This window comes from Scyliorhinus torazame, chromosome 15 (assembly GCF_047496885.1).
Source record: "Scyliorhinus torazame isolate Kashiwa2021f chromosome 15, sScyTor2.1, whole genome shotgun sequence".
NCBI lineage: Eukaryota > Metazoa > Chordata > Chondrichthyes > Carcharhiniformes > Scyliorhinidae > Scyliorhinus > Scyliorhinus torazame.
In genome coordinates this window covers 122,564,554-122,581,544 of record NC_092721.1, presented here as the reverse complement: position 1 = coordinate 122,581,544, position 16,991 = coordinate 122,564,554, and the positions used below count along the sequence as shown (strand labels likewise).

Sequence of the window (16,991 nt, the reverse complement as noted above, 5' to 3'; positions counted from 1 at the left end):
AGCTACCTAGCCATTATGCTCACTGTAATGCAAATAGAAATGAGACACTTAAACAGCTGAAATAGTATTAATTACACAAGCTGATGTACAACATTATGCTTCACAGCAATTTTGTAAAATGCAGTGGTGCAATGTACTTTTTGTACTGAACAATCACTGGTGTATAATAGGGATGTAATGGTGTGGCTAAATTACATTTTAACATGGAGCATTCTTCCAAGTAGAGCAATTTGCTGCTCCATATTTGACAGACTTTGATACATGATTTTTGTCCTGTTCCTATAGGGAGCGTAACTCACATTCCTGTGACTTACATTTGGATGTGGTGGCAGTGGGAACCTGCTGCTCAATGGCTAAGAGCACGTATGCTCTATCACAGGAACCCCATCGTAATCTGCATACTCTTATCTATGAGCATTTACACAGCCTGTAATTCATAGAGAATGGCATCTCTTCTGTGACACTTTTTCTTCCTGTGGTAAGATGTGCTGTAGATAGCATTTCAAAAAAGATAATAAAAGTATTCATTCTAATTCTGATTCTAATGCAGCAGCACAGTTTGAACACATTCAAATGATTTCTGTGGCTGTTATTTTTACAAAGTTTTTCACAAAATTACATTTTTCATTTGCTTCTCTGGCTAGCTTGTAACTTTATTTTCTCCCACTCTCCTTCTCCTGTGTATTCAGCTCAGAGATGATCTGGTCTGAGGATCTCACCCATACTATCATTTAGCTCTCCTTAAATCACTGTATGATAAAACGTAGGATGACTACACCATTATTCCTCTTCCTTGTATTGGAAGAATAAACCACTGTTTGCTACCTTTAAGGGTCCTTCATGTTTATTCCCTTATTTTAGCCGCTAGGATTTTGATCCATGGATGATTTAAAAAAATGTTTTTTTATTCATTTACGGGACGTGGACGTCGCTGGTTCGGCCAGCATTTATTGCCCATCCCTAGTTGCCCTTCAGAAGGCAGTGGTGAGTTGTCTTCTTGAACCGTTGCAGTCCTTGCGATTTCAGTACACCCACTGTGCTGTTAGGGAGGAGTTCCAGGATGTTGCCCCAGCGACAGTGAAGGAATGGCGATATATTTCCAAGTCAGACTAGTGAGTGATTTGGAAGGGAACCTCCAGGTGGTGGGGTTTCCAGGTATCTGCTGCTCTTGTCCTTCTAGATGGTAGTGGCTGTGGATTTGGAAAGTGCTGTCTAAGGAATTTTGGTGAGTTGCTGCAGTGCATCTTGTAGATGGTACTCACAGTTGCCACTGTTCGCCGGTGGTGGAGGGTTTGAATGTTTGTGGATGGAGCAGCAATCAAGTGGCCTGCTTTGTCATGATGGTGTCAAGCTTCTTGAGTGTTGTTGGAGTTGCACTCACCCAGGCAAGTGGAGAGTATTCCATTACACTCCTGACTTGTACCTTGTAGATGGTGGACAGGAGATGAGTTACTCGCCGCAGGATTTCTAGCCTTTAACCTGCCCTGGTAGCCACAGTTTTAATATGGCTTTTCCACTTCAGTTTCTATCAAGGGTAACCCCCAGCATGTTGATGTTGAGGTATCAGCGATGGTAATGCCATTGAATGTCAAGGGGCGATGGTTAGATCCTCTCTTGTAGGAAATTGTCATTATCTGGCACTTGTGTGGTGCAAATATAACTTGCCACTTGTCAGCCTAAACCTGGATCTTGTCCAGGTCTTGCTGCATTTGGACATGGACTGCTTCATTATCTCAGGAGTCGTGAATGGTGTTGAACATTGTGCAGTCATCTGCAAATATCCCTACTTCTGACCTTATGATGGAAGGGAGGTCATTCATGAAGCAGCTGAAGATGGTTGGGCGAGGACACTATCCTGAGGGACTCCAGCAGTGATATCCTGGAGCTGAGATGATTGATCTCCAACCACCACAACCATTTTTCTTTGTGCCAGGTATGGCTCCAACCAGTGGAGAGTTTTCTCCCTGATTCCCACTAATTCCAGTTTAGCTGGGGCTCCTTGAGGCTATACTCGGTCAAATGTTGCTTTGATGTCAAGGGCAGTTATTCTCACCTCACTTCTGGCATTCAACTCTTCATTCCATGTTTCACCCAAGGCCGTAATGAGGTCAGGAGCTGAGTGACCCTGATGGAACCCAAACTGAGCGCCTGTGAGCATGTTATTGTCAAACAAGTGCCGCTCGATAGCACTGTTGGCCACTCCTTCCATCACTTTGCTGATGATGGAGTAGATTGTTAGGGCGGTAATTGGCTGGGTTGCATTTGTCCTATTTCTTGTGTATAGGACATGCCTGGGCAATTTTCCACATTGCCTGGTAGATGCCAATGTTGTAACTATACTGGAACAGCTTGGCAAGGGGTGCAGCAAGTTCTGGAGCACAAGACTTCAGTACTATTGCCGAAATATTGTCAGGGCCCATAGCCTTTGCAGTACTTAGTGCCTTCAGCCATTTCTTGATATCACGTGGAATGAATTGTATTGGCTGAAGACTGACATCTGTGATGCTGGGGACCTCCGAAGGGGACCGAGATTTATCATCCACTCGGCACTTCTGCCTGAAGATTGTTGTGAATGTCTCAGCCTTGTCTTTTGCACGTATGTGCTGGGCTCCTCCATAATTGAGGATGGAGATATTTGTGGACCTCCTCCTCCAGTGAGTTGTTTAGTTGTCCGCCACCATTCACGGCTAGATGTAGCAGGACTGCAGATCTTAAATCTGATGCGGTCATTGTGGAATCTCTTAGCTCTGTCTATTGCTTGCTGCTTATGCTGTTTGGTACACAAGTAGTCCTGTGTTGTAGCTTCGCCTCATTTTACGGAATGCCTGATGTTGCTCCTGGCATGCTCTCCTGTACTCTTTATTGAACCAGGGTTGATCCCCTGGCTTGGTGGTAATGGTAGAGTGGGGGATATGCCGGGCCATGTGGTTGCAGATTGTGGTTGAATACAATTCTGCTGTTGCTGATGACCCAAGGCACCTCATGGATGCCCAGTCTGGAGTTGCTAGATCAGTTTGAAGTCTGTCGCATTTAGCAGGGTGGTAGTGCCACACAACACGGTGGAGGGTATCCTCAATGTGAAGATAAACTTTGTCTCCACAAGGACTGTGGTCACTTCTACCAATGCTGTCATGGACAGATGCATCTGCATCAGGCAGGTTGGAAAGGATGAGGTTATGTATTTTTTTCCCCTCTTGTTGGTTCCCTCATGACCTGCTGCAGTCCCAGTCTAGCAGTTATGTCCTTTAGGATCCGGCCAGCTCGTTCTGTAATGGTACTACCTAGCCAGTTTTGGTGATGGACATTGAAGTTCCCCACCCGGAGCATATTCTGTGCCTTTGCCACCCTCAGTGCTTCCTTTAAGTGGACATGGGTCTTTAAGGCAGCCTATATATTTAATTCAAGCAGAAACAAGTAGTGGCCTGTACCTTTAATTCAAGCAAAGGATTTTAGCACCAGGAGAGACCACTGTGTTAGTCTGTGCTGGTTCAAATCAAAGCTGTGGACTGTCAGGCATCAAAAACAGAGATTGGATGGGATTCGGTTTGATTGATTTGGGCAATGAATTGGCACAAAAGCCTCTGCTCTGTAGCAGGCAGTGATTGGATCAGATCCCACCGGAATGTTTTCAGAGTCAAGAGGGTTCCAGTTTGGTTTCAGTTTTGATTCTGGCAACCTGATGGAGGGATCTAACTAACCCTCTCCCAAAAGATCCAGCTAAACTCTCTCCAGAAGGCCACTGTGAGGGCTGACTCTCTCTCTAGCAAGTCTGGACACCATTCTCTTGTGACTGCAGAGGCCTAAAGTCAGACCACGAGCTGGAAGCAAGGTTTGATCTGAAATAAAATGTCTCTCCAGAAAGCCTGCTGCTTGTGGGTGCTTTTTCTAAACTACAAGGACCCCAAATGAATGACTCTACAAGGAAGATCATTACTGGCTGCAAACCAGAGGCTTCAATCGACAAGCATGCTGTGAGGAAAGTGTGCTAAAGAATCACCATTTAAAGCAAAGAAACATATCTTTTGACCTTCAAGCCTCCCCCTGTGTTCGTAAGTCTCGTGTGTGTGGGTAGAAGGTGGCACAGTTGAAGTGGCTACTAGGTATTAGTTTGTTGTTAACCAGTTGTATTTATTGCAGATTCATGACAGTCCTTGTTATAAATAAAAAGTAATTGTGTTTAAAATTAACAAACCTGGTGACTGTAATTGTTGGGCAGCCAAGGACTAAAGACTTTGGGAAATTTTATAAGAATTATTGGTTAGTTCACTTGTGTTATGACTCCGGGATGAGTGATACTGCAATTGATCGCGCACTTGCTCAGGGTGTCATAACACACTGATGATTAATCATCGTCCAGGCACTCTCACTGGAGCAAATCCTGAAACTCCCTCTCTAACAGCACTGTGGGTGTACCGTCACCATATGGGCTTCTGTGGTTCAGGAAAGTGGCTCACCACCACCTTCCCATGAGAAATTAGAGGTGGCCAATAGATGTTGGCCTTGCCAGTGATGCTTACAATTCCATGAATAATTAAGAAAAGATTTTGAATCACTACTAGGGTTCACAAACATAAACCAAGTTCATCTTTGTTAAAAAGAGGAATGCTCAATTCTTCTTATAGTTTGCAGGCTTTAACAAAGGTAGAAAACATACATCTTGGAAAGTAAGATTCATGAGAAAAAGATTTTGTTGGCACAGACTATAAATAACAGCATTCAATCAAACACATTTGCAATAGTCATGGTTTGTATTCAAATTAACTAATGCAAGAGTTGGAAAATGTATTAATTCAATTGTACAGTCAACAATTTTGTGAAGAATAATTCAACAATGGAAGAGAAAATCCAGTTCACTGAAGAGGCCCAGACGTTGCTGGAGCAACTCTTTAATATTGAATCTCCACATTAACCTCATTAACACAAGATTTGTCTGGAATGAAATGCTCACCTTTCAAATTGACTTGGTGCACGTTGATTGCTGTGTAATATAATTGCATCTTTGGCATATCATTGCATATTTGGCCTTAATTAGTAAAAAGACTAACCTTCTATACTCTTTACTATTATTTATCAAACCATTTTTGGAAGGGTAGGAATTATCAAACCAAAATTAAACATTGTTGAATAGCCCATTGATGAGTTCCACTGGAGACATTTTTATATTTGCATTTAGCTCTTACCTAAAATTTTCAAAGTGGGAATGCCAAATAATATTGAGCCAATTTGTGACAAAGAATATTAGACCACCAGGATGCGGTGCAGCAAATTGTTTGACTCATTTGACTCAGGGCGGCACGGTGGCATAATGTTTAGCACTGCTGCCTTACAGCGCCAGGCACCCGGGTTCGATTCCAGCGTTGGGTGACTGTATGTATGCAATTTGCACTTTCTCCCCGTGTCTGCATGGATTTCCTCCAGGTCCTCCGGTTTCCTCCCACAGTCCAAAAATGTGCAGATTAGTCGGATTGGTCATGCTAAATTGCCCCTTTGTGTCCAAAAGGTTAGCTGGGGTTATGGAGATATAGTGGGGACATGAGCCTAGGTAGGGTGTTCTTTTGGAGGGATGGTGCAGGCCCGATGGGCCAAATGGCCTCCATCTGTGGTGTAGGGATTCTATGAGATCATTGAGGCTGCAGCAAACATGTACTGAAAGTTAAATCTTTGAAGGTCTGTAGTCGGCAGTCTCGGTTGATGCCCTCGAGGAGGGATAATTGGAATTAGGTTTGCAGAGGCCTGGAAGGCAGGCTGCAGCGATTGGAGAGGTGGAACCTTGGAGGCCAAGCAGTGTTGTTCCCATAGCAGCAGCCATTGCCACTGAGGGGCCCCTCCATGGGTCAGAGCATTCCAAAAAGCGGTTTCCCCTCTACCCACAGGGACAATGCCAGATTGCATTGAACTGTCATCCCATGTGGAGGTGCCCCCTGCTCCATGACGTGGACAAAATGTTCATGGAGGCTGGAAGAGCCTCTTAATTTGCCACAACTGGCTCAAATGGGTTCTGAGTGGATGGCTTGTCTGCCATATTTTACCTGCCACTGGCAAAATGGCGTGGCAGAAGGAAGACATCTGGTATGTCACCCACACCTTTCTGTGTCATTTTGCCTGGCTTTCCGCTTCCCAGCCTGTCCCCAAAATGCCATTAAAATTCAGCTACACAATCTATCCATGATTCTAGCATGGCATAACTCAACGAGTGTTCTGACAGTCAGTATGTACTGTGTGGACAGTAGTTGGAAGCACCAACACGTTTGAAGTTTCAGGCTCTATTCTGCCCTCACCAGTAGCGCTATGGAACCATATCCTGAAGTGGTAAAATCCACTGTTGATTTGATGAGGAATTTTTGGTTCTGTTTCTGTGCTGGTAGTGGTGGTCAATGTGTTTTATATTACTGACAAGGAATGATATTTGTATTGACTCATGACTGTGAATTCAAGGGAGTTTACAAAGCAACTCTTTCTTGTTTGTTGGTGAGAAATTATTGGCTGGTACATATTAAAAAGAACAAAAAGGGGGGAAAACGTGATGTGAGCCTGGGAACGGCTGCTATTTTGTGAGCTCTGACTCCACTCATCTTTTAATCCTTCATTTTATCCGAATGCACATTCCATAATTTCTTTTGAGATATATGTCTTGCGCTATGTCCCTCGAGTTTGGTGGTGAAGAGCTGAGTTGAATCAGAGAGAACCCTCATTTGATTGGGGCAGTTGGAGATTGCTGGGGTGCGGCCCAGCTTGCAGTGAGCTTTTGCTGGTGAGCCGGTCTACACCTTGGAGGTGCTTTATGCATCTTCGGAGAGATCCTGAGTGTTGTTCCCTGTTCCTGACATGGGCTTGGCCTTTCCAAGGCACATATATGGTGCTATTATCCTGCAGTTCATCGATAATCGTGGACTTTATTCCCCTGTGATTATGCTGTTGATTTCATGTTATTGCCTTTTCTCCTGTCTGAGCACGGTAGCACAGTAGTAAGCACTGTGGCTTCACAGCGCCAGGGTCCCAGGTTCAATTCCCCGCTGAGTCACTGTCTGTGCTGATTCTGCACGTTCTCCCCGTGTCTGCGTGGGTTTCCTCCGGGTGCTCCAGTTTCCTCCCACAGTCCAAAGATGTGCAGGTCAGGTGGATTGGCCATGCTAAATTGCCCTTAGTGTCCAAAAAAGGTTAGGAGGGGTTACGGGGATAGGGTGGAAGTGAGGGCTAAGTGGGTCAGTGCAGACTCGATGGGCCGAATGGCCTTCTTCTGCACTGTATGTTTTAAAGAAACGAGGACAAGGGTAGTTTGTTATCCTGTTTTATCAAAAACCACATTGAATCGGTAAATTGATATGTGGTTTGTGCAGTCTATTTTTTTAAATTTAGAGCAGCCAATTATTTTTTTCTTTTCCAATTAAGAGGCAATTTAGCATGGACAATCCACCTAACCAGCACATCTTTGGGTTGTGGGGGTGAAACCCACGCAGACATGGGGAGAATGTCTCCACACGGACAGTGACCCAGAGCCAGGATTCAAACCCGGGTCCTCAGCGCCGCAGTCCCAGTGCTAACCACTGTGCCACATGCCACCCCGTTTGTGCACAGTCTTATCCATTTTTTTGTTGGGCTGTGATCCTTGCATCCATGAATGCATTTTATACTCATTTATAGAGAAGATGAGCCATGGGGAGGTGATGGGAGGATGGTTGGTGATGAGTGGTTAGTCCTCACGTGATTAGTCCTCACGTGGATTGAGACTAGCTTGAGACATAATTTGTTTTTTATTCATTATTGGGCAGTTAAGTGTCAACCGCAAACACATGTAGGCCAGGCTGAGTAAGGACAGCAGATTTCCTTCCCTGAAGGACATCAGTGAACCAGATGGGCTTTTACAACAATTGGCAATGGTTTTATGATCATCGTTAGACTTTTAATTCCAGATTTTTATTGAATTCAAATTTCACCATCTGCCGAAGTGGGATTTGAACCCGGGACCCCAGAGAATTATCCTGGGTCCCTGCATTACTAGTCCAGTGACAAGACCACTACGCCACTGCCTCCCCTGTAATTATATGAGTTTTCATTTTGCTTTTCTTGCTTTGAATTTTGAGAATCCACACTTGTCTCCTTTGACGGTCTGTGCAGATGATATATCCTGGCGAGGAAAGGGCTCCAGCTGATTCTTTGATGTGGTTACCGTTTTTAAAGCTATTGGGGAGGGGAAATGAGTTGTGGTGCATGCCTGGGTGTGGACGGTTTATCCTTGTTTGATTTGTTGAAGTGAGAGTCTGGGTGCTATGTCTCTGCCTTGTTTGTCTTGTCAGAGCCCTTCTTTAGATTGGGGGTAGGCCTGGGGGGGGGCGGTTTAGGTGTCCTCCTCCAGGTGGTCTTATATATTTGTTTCCTGAATGTCCTCTTGTTGTGGTTGGGTCTTCCTTGGGGATGCAGTGTATTTGTCTCTGTTGAGGCAATGCTGCCCTGTCCCCTATTATCCTCTTGCAAGGACATAGAGTGCGAGCTTGCGTCTAATGTTCCTTGGTCGACACGGGCGTTCCTCCCTTGGGGGAATTTTTTCATCTCTTCATCTGGGTGAGCAATGTGCTGTTATAAGCCCTATTTAGGTCGGTGGGTGATGCTGCCCTGGGTGTGGTTAGTGAAGTGTAGGGCTGATTCGGTGGTGGGTCCTGGCATGTGCTGGGGGTTTGGGGGTATTGACTCCTTTATCTCAGAGTGTCCTGGACTAGGCCAAGTCCAGTGCTGTGATTGATACCCTGTTGCCCTCTGAGGGCGGCACCGTAGCACAGTGGATCGCACTGTTGCTTCACAGCTCCAGGATCCCAGGTTCGATTCCCGGCATCTGTCACTGTCTGTGCGGAGTTTGCACATTCTCCCCGTGTCTGCTTGGGTTTCCTCCGGGTGCTCCAGTTTCCTCCCACAAGTCCCAAAAGACGTGCTGTTAGGTAATTTGGACGTTCTAAATTCTCCCTCTGAGTTCCCGAATAGGCACCAGAATGTGGCGACAAGGGGCTTTTCACAGTAACTTCATTGCAGTGTTAATGTAAGCCTACCTATGACAATAAAGATTATTAAATTAAAATTTATGCTTGGGGCACCCCTTCTAAAGGCACATATTCAGAATATCCTGCGAGGCTGAGTTTTTTGATGTGCTTGAATATCCTTGGTTTACTGATTCCTAAGTGTAGAAGGTCATGGGGTTGAGCTGGGTCCTGTACTGTAGTTGTGTCCTGTTGCCCCCACTTATGGTTGATATGTTCCCTTATATGTACAAGCAACTTTTTCTCAATTTAGTTCTTGGGGTCGGACTTATAAATCTTGGACCTCTTTTATCCTGAGAATGTTTGCTCCTGGTAGCTCTCATATATTTAATTCTGTCATGTTTAATGTGTTGGGAAGTGCACTGACCATAATCCAAAATTATAGCTGTTTTTCCTCCCTGTATGAATATGTAGAATGATGATTGTTCCGTACTGTGCCTGAGGTTGGGATTATGTGGTGTTGTGTGGTATTACGTAAAACATCCTTCTAGAACTGGGGTTCTCACATTAATAATTTTCTATTTTTCTTATGTAGTGGTATAAGAATCCATGATTGGCTCCTGCAGGGGTACAGATGAGTCTGACAGCCGAGAGAGGGGGTTATAATATGTCATTGATGCATCTGCTGTTGCTGGGGTTGAGGGAGACGTGTTCTGGTGCGCGCCTAAACATGGCAAAAATGTTTGTCCTGAACTCTCGTGGTCCTTGTGAGCAATCACCGTGTGGGAAGGTGTGCACCATTTTCATGGCTTTATCCTTCTTTCCTATGTTCTCTGGTGGCACATACAGAGGCACCAAATTGAGTCTAATGATTGTTCTGAGCCAATTATATTGCAGTTCTCCTGTTCCCTTCTGTATCCTATATGTTGAGACTATTTTGCTGTGCTGAACTGTACCATTTTTGTGGTTTTGTTGCATAATTTGTTAAGATGGAAAACTTCAATAAAAATACTTTTGAAATACCCAAAACGATTTGGCAGTGAATTCAGCAGCAATTCAATCTTCAGGCTCAGATGATGGTTACAAAGCAGCTGAATTAATATCAGTGTTATATTCATTAACCTGGGATAATTCTACGTGTTAATCCAGCTGCCTCACATTATTGAGCTCAGTAACCCTCCTGAGCCAATTCTTCCTGACAAGGCCATCAACACTTTCTCCAGGCTGCTAAATCACAAATTGTTCCCATGTCATTTACAGAAATTTTCAATATTAAGTTAATTAAGCAATTTTTAACAAGAGTATATATAGATATTAAAAAACAGAAACATTAACCATGCATTGCATTTTTGACTTTTTAAGGGGTGTGGCTGATGTGTTTTTTTTAAGAGTGTTGGTAAATCTTTCTCTTTGTAGCGAGAAAAAGGAAAATCATTATTTCTGACATGCATTACAAAATACATTCCTGTGAAATTTATGTTATTCCACTGTATGTTTGGAAACAAATTGAAAAATATATCCCAAATGTTTAAACTCGTGTTGCTTTCTGTCCTATGTGCCAACTCTAAGTAATGTCACCACAGCTTGACTTACTTGTAGCCTCATCCGTTTTATAAACTTTTGAACCATCAACCAAATATAACATCCCACTGCACTCCAAATCAACATTCTTTTAAATAAGCTTCCAAGAAGTTATCATTAAGATCTCTAATTTGGTATTATTTTGTTCCTACATCCCTGTGGTAACTCCAGTGAACTCCAGTTTCAATAACTGAGCTTTGGAGTTCAAACTGAAAGGCATACTTAAATTTTGGACTGACTGGCCACTGAAGTTTGATCGCCCTCCGTAAGTTCTTAAATTGGATTTTTGTGGTCTGGTAAAGAGAACACAACTATGCACCAGTAATGAAGAAGAAAGGGATGAGGAGAACAAGAAACTCAGGCAAGGCAAGTTCCTTACAGAAAATAAAGGATTCAAGTGCTGAGATTATAGCAGTGGCTACACTTCAAGAATACTTCACTGCTTGTGAAGCATTTGGGACTTCCCAAGGTTGTGAATGAAGAATGTCTTTCTTTCTTATTATAACTGATTAATCAAAGCACCCTGTTAATGAGAATTGGGAGTGCTCTGTTGAATGCCATGTCCTACTCTGTTGGCTGAACCAACACACATACAAGTTGGAAGCATGATAGGAGGATCCTGAAGGCAAACAAGTCGAGCGAAAGGAATAAAAAAACAGCACTCACAATAAAAATCCAGACTCCTTCAGGTTTCTCTCCCCAAAAATGAATAGTCATGAACGTCCAATTTCTCAGCCCGAACTTGCTGTCATCTGCGGTTCGGACTGCAAGTAGTTTAGATTTGGTACCAAAAGGTGAGATGAGAGAAATGTCAAGATCACCACGACAGATGCTTGACACGTTGACAGTCACCTGGAAAAGTTAAAATACTCAAAGTTTACAAAATGGGACAACTTGTTTGCCCAATCCAGGAAATTACTGAAGATAAACATGGCTTTTTTAGGTGTGTAAAATGTTCATCCTATCTATGTCAAAATGATTAACATCTTTCAGTAATTTCTAATGGCCCATTGCTTTTTGGGAAGAAAAAAATCTTTTTTATGTTTGAGTGTTGGGCCCTTTAAGGACTATGTTTTTCTGGAGTTGGCTTTTGAGAATTTGAGTTGAGAATTCTGGTGCAGACTTGATGGGCCGAATGACCTCGTTCTGCACTGTAAATTCTATGATTCTATGAAATTCTATGAAATAAAAAATAAAAAATGTCATAACAAAGGAGAGATTTCCTATTATTGCAAAAATAGTGGAGGCCAGAATCTGGAGGTCCCATCACGAACTTGATACCTGTCATTTTTACGGGAGTCAAAATGAGCATCCATTGTGATTCATGCAAGTGCATTTTGGGGAGGCAGCTGCCCGTAGAAATTAACAGCTCCCTCCACTCACATGTGATTTTTGTCTGAGAGGTATCTGAAACCCAACGTGTGCAGCTTAGACCTGATAGGAACGGGCCTGAATCACAGAACCATAGAATACAGCACTTAAAGGGGCCATTCAGCCCATCGAGTCTGCACTGACCTCCGAAAGAGCACTCCACCTAGGCCCATTCCACTGTAACCCAACCTCACGCACACATCCGTTTTTAAAAAAAAAATCTTTTATTCCAAACATAAACAATAACAACATCACATTCTAACAAAACAGTTAACAATTTATACATTTTTCCCCTTTTAGTCCCACCCAACCCCCATCCCCCAGTGACGAATAGCTCCTCAAATATCGGGTGCAATTCTCCCAAAAGGGAACAAAGTGCCCTAGCGAGCTCGTTTCCCGGCTCATGTTGAATAAGGGGCCACACAATGGAGATCGTGTGGCCGAGGCCACACATAGCCCCATTTTGTACAGAGGGGAGCTCCGCTCACTAGAACACCCCATTGTAGCAAGAGATCGGGACGCCATTGTTCCGAGGCCCCTAAAACAATCCCCCCCCAAGCCCGAATGCACTATGGGACGGTCCGCACCCCTGGGAGCGTCACGACCCCCCCCCGCCAACACCCACGCTAGGCAACCCTGGCCTGATCATGCGCATGTGGAGAAAATGCCAGCTTGGCACATTGGCAGTGCCACCTGGACACCTTAGCAATGCCAGGCTAGCACCCAGGTGGCACTGGCAGAGTACCCAGGTGCCACCATCAGTGCCTGTGCACCACCCTCTCCAAAGGGCATGCAGCTGGGGGCCTCAAATCCCCAGGGAGACCCCCCACGAGTGTTGTTCCGTCTAATTCCTATTTGTGGGAAACAGTGCTGAACGACATTCAACCGAGGTCTCTGAGGCAAAGGGGTTGAATCCCAAAGCCCCAAGTGCCTCGGGAATCTGCACATTAGGGTGAGCCTTCCTGTCTCATTCTAATATGCAAATTTGTCAAAAAGTGATCCTGCCCATTGTGGGCAGAATACACATCGCGACATCTCGTCAGATTGCGTTGGATCTCACAAGGTGTGGTGAGCCAGGTCGATCCCGGAGGCGGGGTCTCCCAGCTTTCATCGGCCACACTGTGCCGCGCCGAGTTGCTTTTCGGGTGCAGCGTGGCCGTTGGATTGTGCCCATCATCATGAACGGCCTCCACCGTACCTGAAATCCCTCTTCCGACCCCCTCAATGCAAACCTAACCTTTGGCAACCAGAGGAACCTGTACAGATCCCCGAGCCAAGCTGCAACCCCGAGTGGGATATCCGGCTTCCAATTCAAAAGAATTCATTGCTTGACAATCAGAGAGGCAAAGGCCATGACATTGGGCCCCTTCTCCTCCCGCAGCTCCGAGATCCCAAAGATCTCCACCCTAGGGTGTGGCTTCACCTCGGCCCCCGCTATTATCGATAAGGTTCCAAATACCACCTCCCAGAAGCTCTCCAACTTCTCGCAACCCAGAACATGTGAACATGATTCAACCCATTGAATTTCCCCTCCGAGAATATATACCTGAGCCCCTTCCAGCCCTCCTCCTTCCACCGCCATCCATCCCCCCCCCCGGCTTAAACCTGTGATTTCCACACTGTCAGCACTGACATGTGGCCCAGCTTAACGTACCTCCTCAACTGAATCCAGATTTTAACAGTCGACTCCACCACACCGGACTCCCCGTGTACATCCTCGGAGCCAACAGCAATGGGCTGCCACCAGAACCCTCAAACTCAAGGCCTTACAGGTCTCCTCCTTCAACCTGATCCACTCCCCCCCGCCCACCCCCCCCCCCCCCCCCCCCGCATCAATGCCTCACCTTGTCCACATTCGCTGCCCGATACTAGTGCATCAGGTTTGGGAGCGCCAACCCCCCCTCCCTGCCTCAGCCATTGCAGCAGGGCCCTCCTCAACCTCAGCACCTTCCCTGCCCACACAAAATCCGAGACCCACACCTCCATCTTCCGGAAAAAGGCCTTCGGAAGGAAAATCGGGAGGGTCTGAAAGACAAACAGGAGCCTGGCAATACATTCATCATTATTACCCGCATCCTCCCTGCCAATGTCAAATGCAACATATCCCATCTTTTTAAAAAAATGTTGAGTATCCAATTAAAGGGCAATTTAGCGTGGCAAATTAACCTAACCTGCACATCTTTGGGTTGTGGAGGCGAAACCCATGCAAACATGGGGAGAATGTGCAAACTCCACATGGACAGTGAACCAGAGCCGGGATCGAACCTGGGACCTCGGTGCCGTGAGGCAGCAGTGTTCACCACTGCGCCACCACGCTGCCCTCACATATCCTATCTTCCACTAACCCTGTCAATTTCCACCTATACATCGTGGCCCACTCATGCGTTACCTGGATACTCAGATACCTAAACCTCTCTCTTGCCACCTTAAGTGGAGTGCCCCAGGTTGCCTCCCCCACCTACCCCACCCTGCCACATTCACGAGGAACAATCTTGCTTACATTCAACTTACAGCCAGAAAACATCTCCAACAAGCCCATAATTCTGTCCCATGCTTTCCAACGGGTCCGACACAAACAACAGCAGGTCGTCTGCATACAATGATACCTGGTGCTCCCTACCCCCCTCACAACCCTTTGCCACTCAGCTGCTGACCGAAGGGCCATCGCCATGGGCTCTATAGCCAATGCAAATAACCCATACTCCAGTGGGTCCCTCCCCTTTTTGGGGATCAACAACATCGATGCCTGCGCTAACATAGCGGCAACTCCCCCTTCTCTACCGCCTCAGTAAACATACCCATCAGGTGAGGGGCCAACTCCATCGCAAACTATCTGTTAAACTCCCCCAGAAAGCCATCCAGCCCTCAGGCAATTTAGCATGACCAACCCACCTAACCGTACATCTTTAGACTGCGGGAGGAAACCTACTCAGACATGGGGAGAAAGTGCAAACTCCGCACAGACACACAGAACTTTGTGGATTTGTTTGTATATGTATATGGAGAAGTACGGTGTCTCTTTGGTTATGATCCAGGAACATATCTAGGGGGAGGTCAGTTGCTCTTAAGAGGTCAGATCCCTTTTGTGATCGCTAAAAGTAGGCATGAATGCGGAAAAAAAATCAAATGAACGCATTGTAACTATGAAGCTCATTGATACTGTCAAAAACTGCCAAAAGGATCAAGATGAACTGTCAAAGGGAGACATCAAAGCATTTAAAATATCTGCCCTTTAACTCTTGAAAAAAAACCTGTTGAGACAGTTTAAAACACTGCTTGTTATTTCACACTGGCTGTTGACATATGCCTTAAAGTTATCACTGGATTAGTGCTGCATGGCTGATTTAACAACCACTCATTATCTGAGTAGACTATCTTTTATTTCAATATTTGATTGACAGATCCAAGTGGTTATAGACTCTTTGAAGTTGGACTGTGAATTCCAATGCCTGTTTTTTATGGAGTTATGCAATTGAACATAATATTGTTATAAAAGACAATGTAGCTGAAGGAATGAAAATGTAGGAATAGGTTTTATGAATGAGAGTTAAAACAATGATCTGCAAAAGAGTTTTATTTAATGTCAGCACGGATCATGAGGCATGACGCGAGTTGACATGGTAAGTGTAAGGGCAAAGGTTGGTGGGTGTGAGGTGTCTTGTTAAGCACACTGAGATAACACGGGCTGCAACTGGATGCAGCTATAACTGAAATATACTCCAGACCTTGAAGTTAGTTCAATTTGATTTAATGAACCTGCACACAGTTAGCTCAGTCCTCTGTGAGTTCGATTCTCTGCTAACCTAAGTGTGATTACTCTGTCTGACTGAACCAGACGAGCTCTTAGCCACGTGCTGTCGGTGTTATGTGATATATACACCTGACTCACTCTGTAGATGTCCCCAGTGGAAAGAGCCGGAGTGTGAGTGCCTCGTGCCTTTTATAGTGGGAAACCACCCCCAAGTGTTCTGTCTGCTGATTGGTTATGTCCTGTTCTCTGTGTTCATTAGCTGCCTGTCTGTATTTCATTATGTGCATGTCTGCATATCATGACATCTTCCCTTTTGAAATGTTTTTCTGCAGCTCATGTGAAAGTATTTATGTGTAGGCCGAAAAACTAACTTATTTACATACACTGGCAGATTGGAACATATGTACATGTGAAAACAGGTGTCTAATGTGCGAAAACAGAACATAGCAAACAAAATAATTGTTCATAAGTCCAGTCTCTGGGGCTTGCATCTGATCCTGGTCGACCGCCGGAGAGGTGGTGGTGGGGACGACGGCGCCTTGATGGGCGGGATTGAAGCCTGACTGGTGGCCTCGTGGACCGAGGTATCAGGAGGTGGCACAATAACAGATGGAAACAACGAAGAATGTGGTTGCGGGCAGGCAACTGTGCGCAGTGCCCGTCTGTTTTGCCGCACAACAGAGCCATCAGCCAAATGCACAACATACGATCGAGGAGCAGCCTGTCGAACAACAGCAGCTGGAGCTGACCAGCCTCCATCAGGTAGCTTGATCCGAACAGCATCCGCTGGGGATAGCACAGGCAAATCAGTGGCATGAGCGTCATAGCCGTACCTTTGCCGGTCTCTGAGTTTCTGCACCTTCTGCAGCACCGGGAGTTGATCCAGATCAGGCAAGTGTATGGCTGGAAGCGTCGTCCGCAGGTCCCTGTTCATCAGGAGTTGAGCCGGTGACATGCCGGTAGACAGAGGGGTTGCCCTGTACGCAGGCAGCACAAGGTTGACGTCAGAAGCAGAATCTGCGGCTTTGCAGATGAGCTGCTTCACTATGTGCACCCCATTCTCAACCTTCCCGTTGGATTGCGGGTAATGTGGGCTGGAAGAGACGTGATGAAACTGATATGACTGGGCAAATCCTGACCACTCTTGGCTGCTGAAGCAAGGACCGCTATCACTCATGACAATGGGTGGATAACCATGCCTGGAGAATGTCTCCTTACAGGCCTTGATGACGGTCTTGGATGTGAGGTCCGAGAGCTTCACGACTTCTGAGTAGTTGGAAAAATAATCAATGATTAACACATAATCACGACCATTGGCGTGA

At 45.4% G+C, this 16,991-nt stretch overlaps 1 protein-coding gene across 4 annotated transcripts in view; it reads right to left on the bottom strand.

Annotated features, from left to right (window-relative positions):
- The window catches only part of LOC140391779 (PC3-like endoprotease variant B), a 1,275,236-nt gene that overhangs the window by 68,197 nt on the left and 1,190,048 nt on the right, over nucleotides 1-16,991 (bottom strand). For all 4 annotated transcript variants that reach the window (XM_072476646.1, XM_072476647.1, XM_072476643.1 and 1 more), the window contains exon 16: nucleotides 11,214-11,399. In XM_072476646.1, the coding sequence (XP_072332747.1) occupies nucleotides 11,214-11,399 (186 nt within the window). The remainder of the gene's footprint in view (nucleotides 1-11,213; nucleotides 11,400-16,991) is intronic.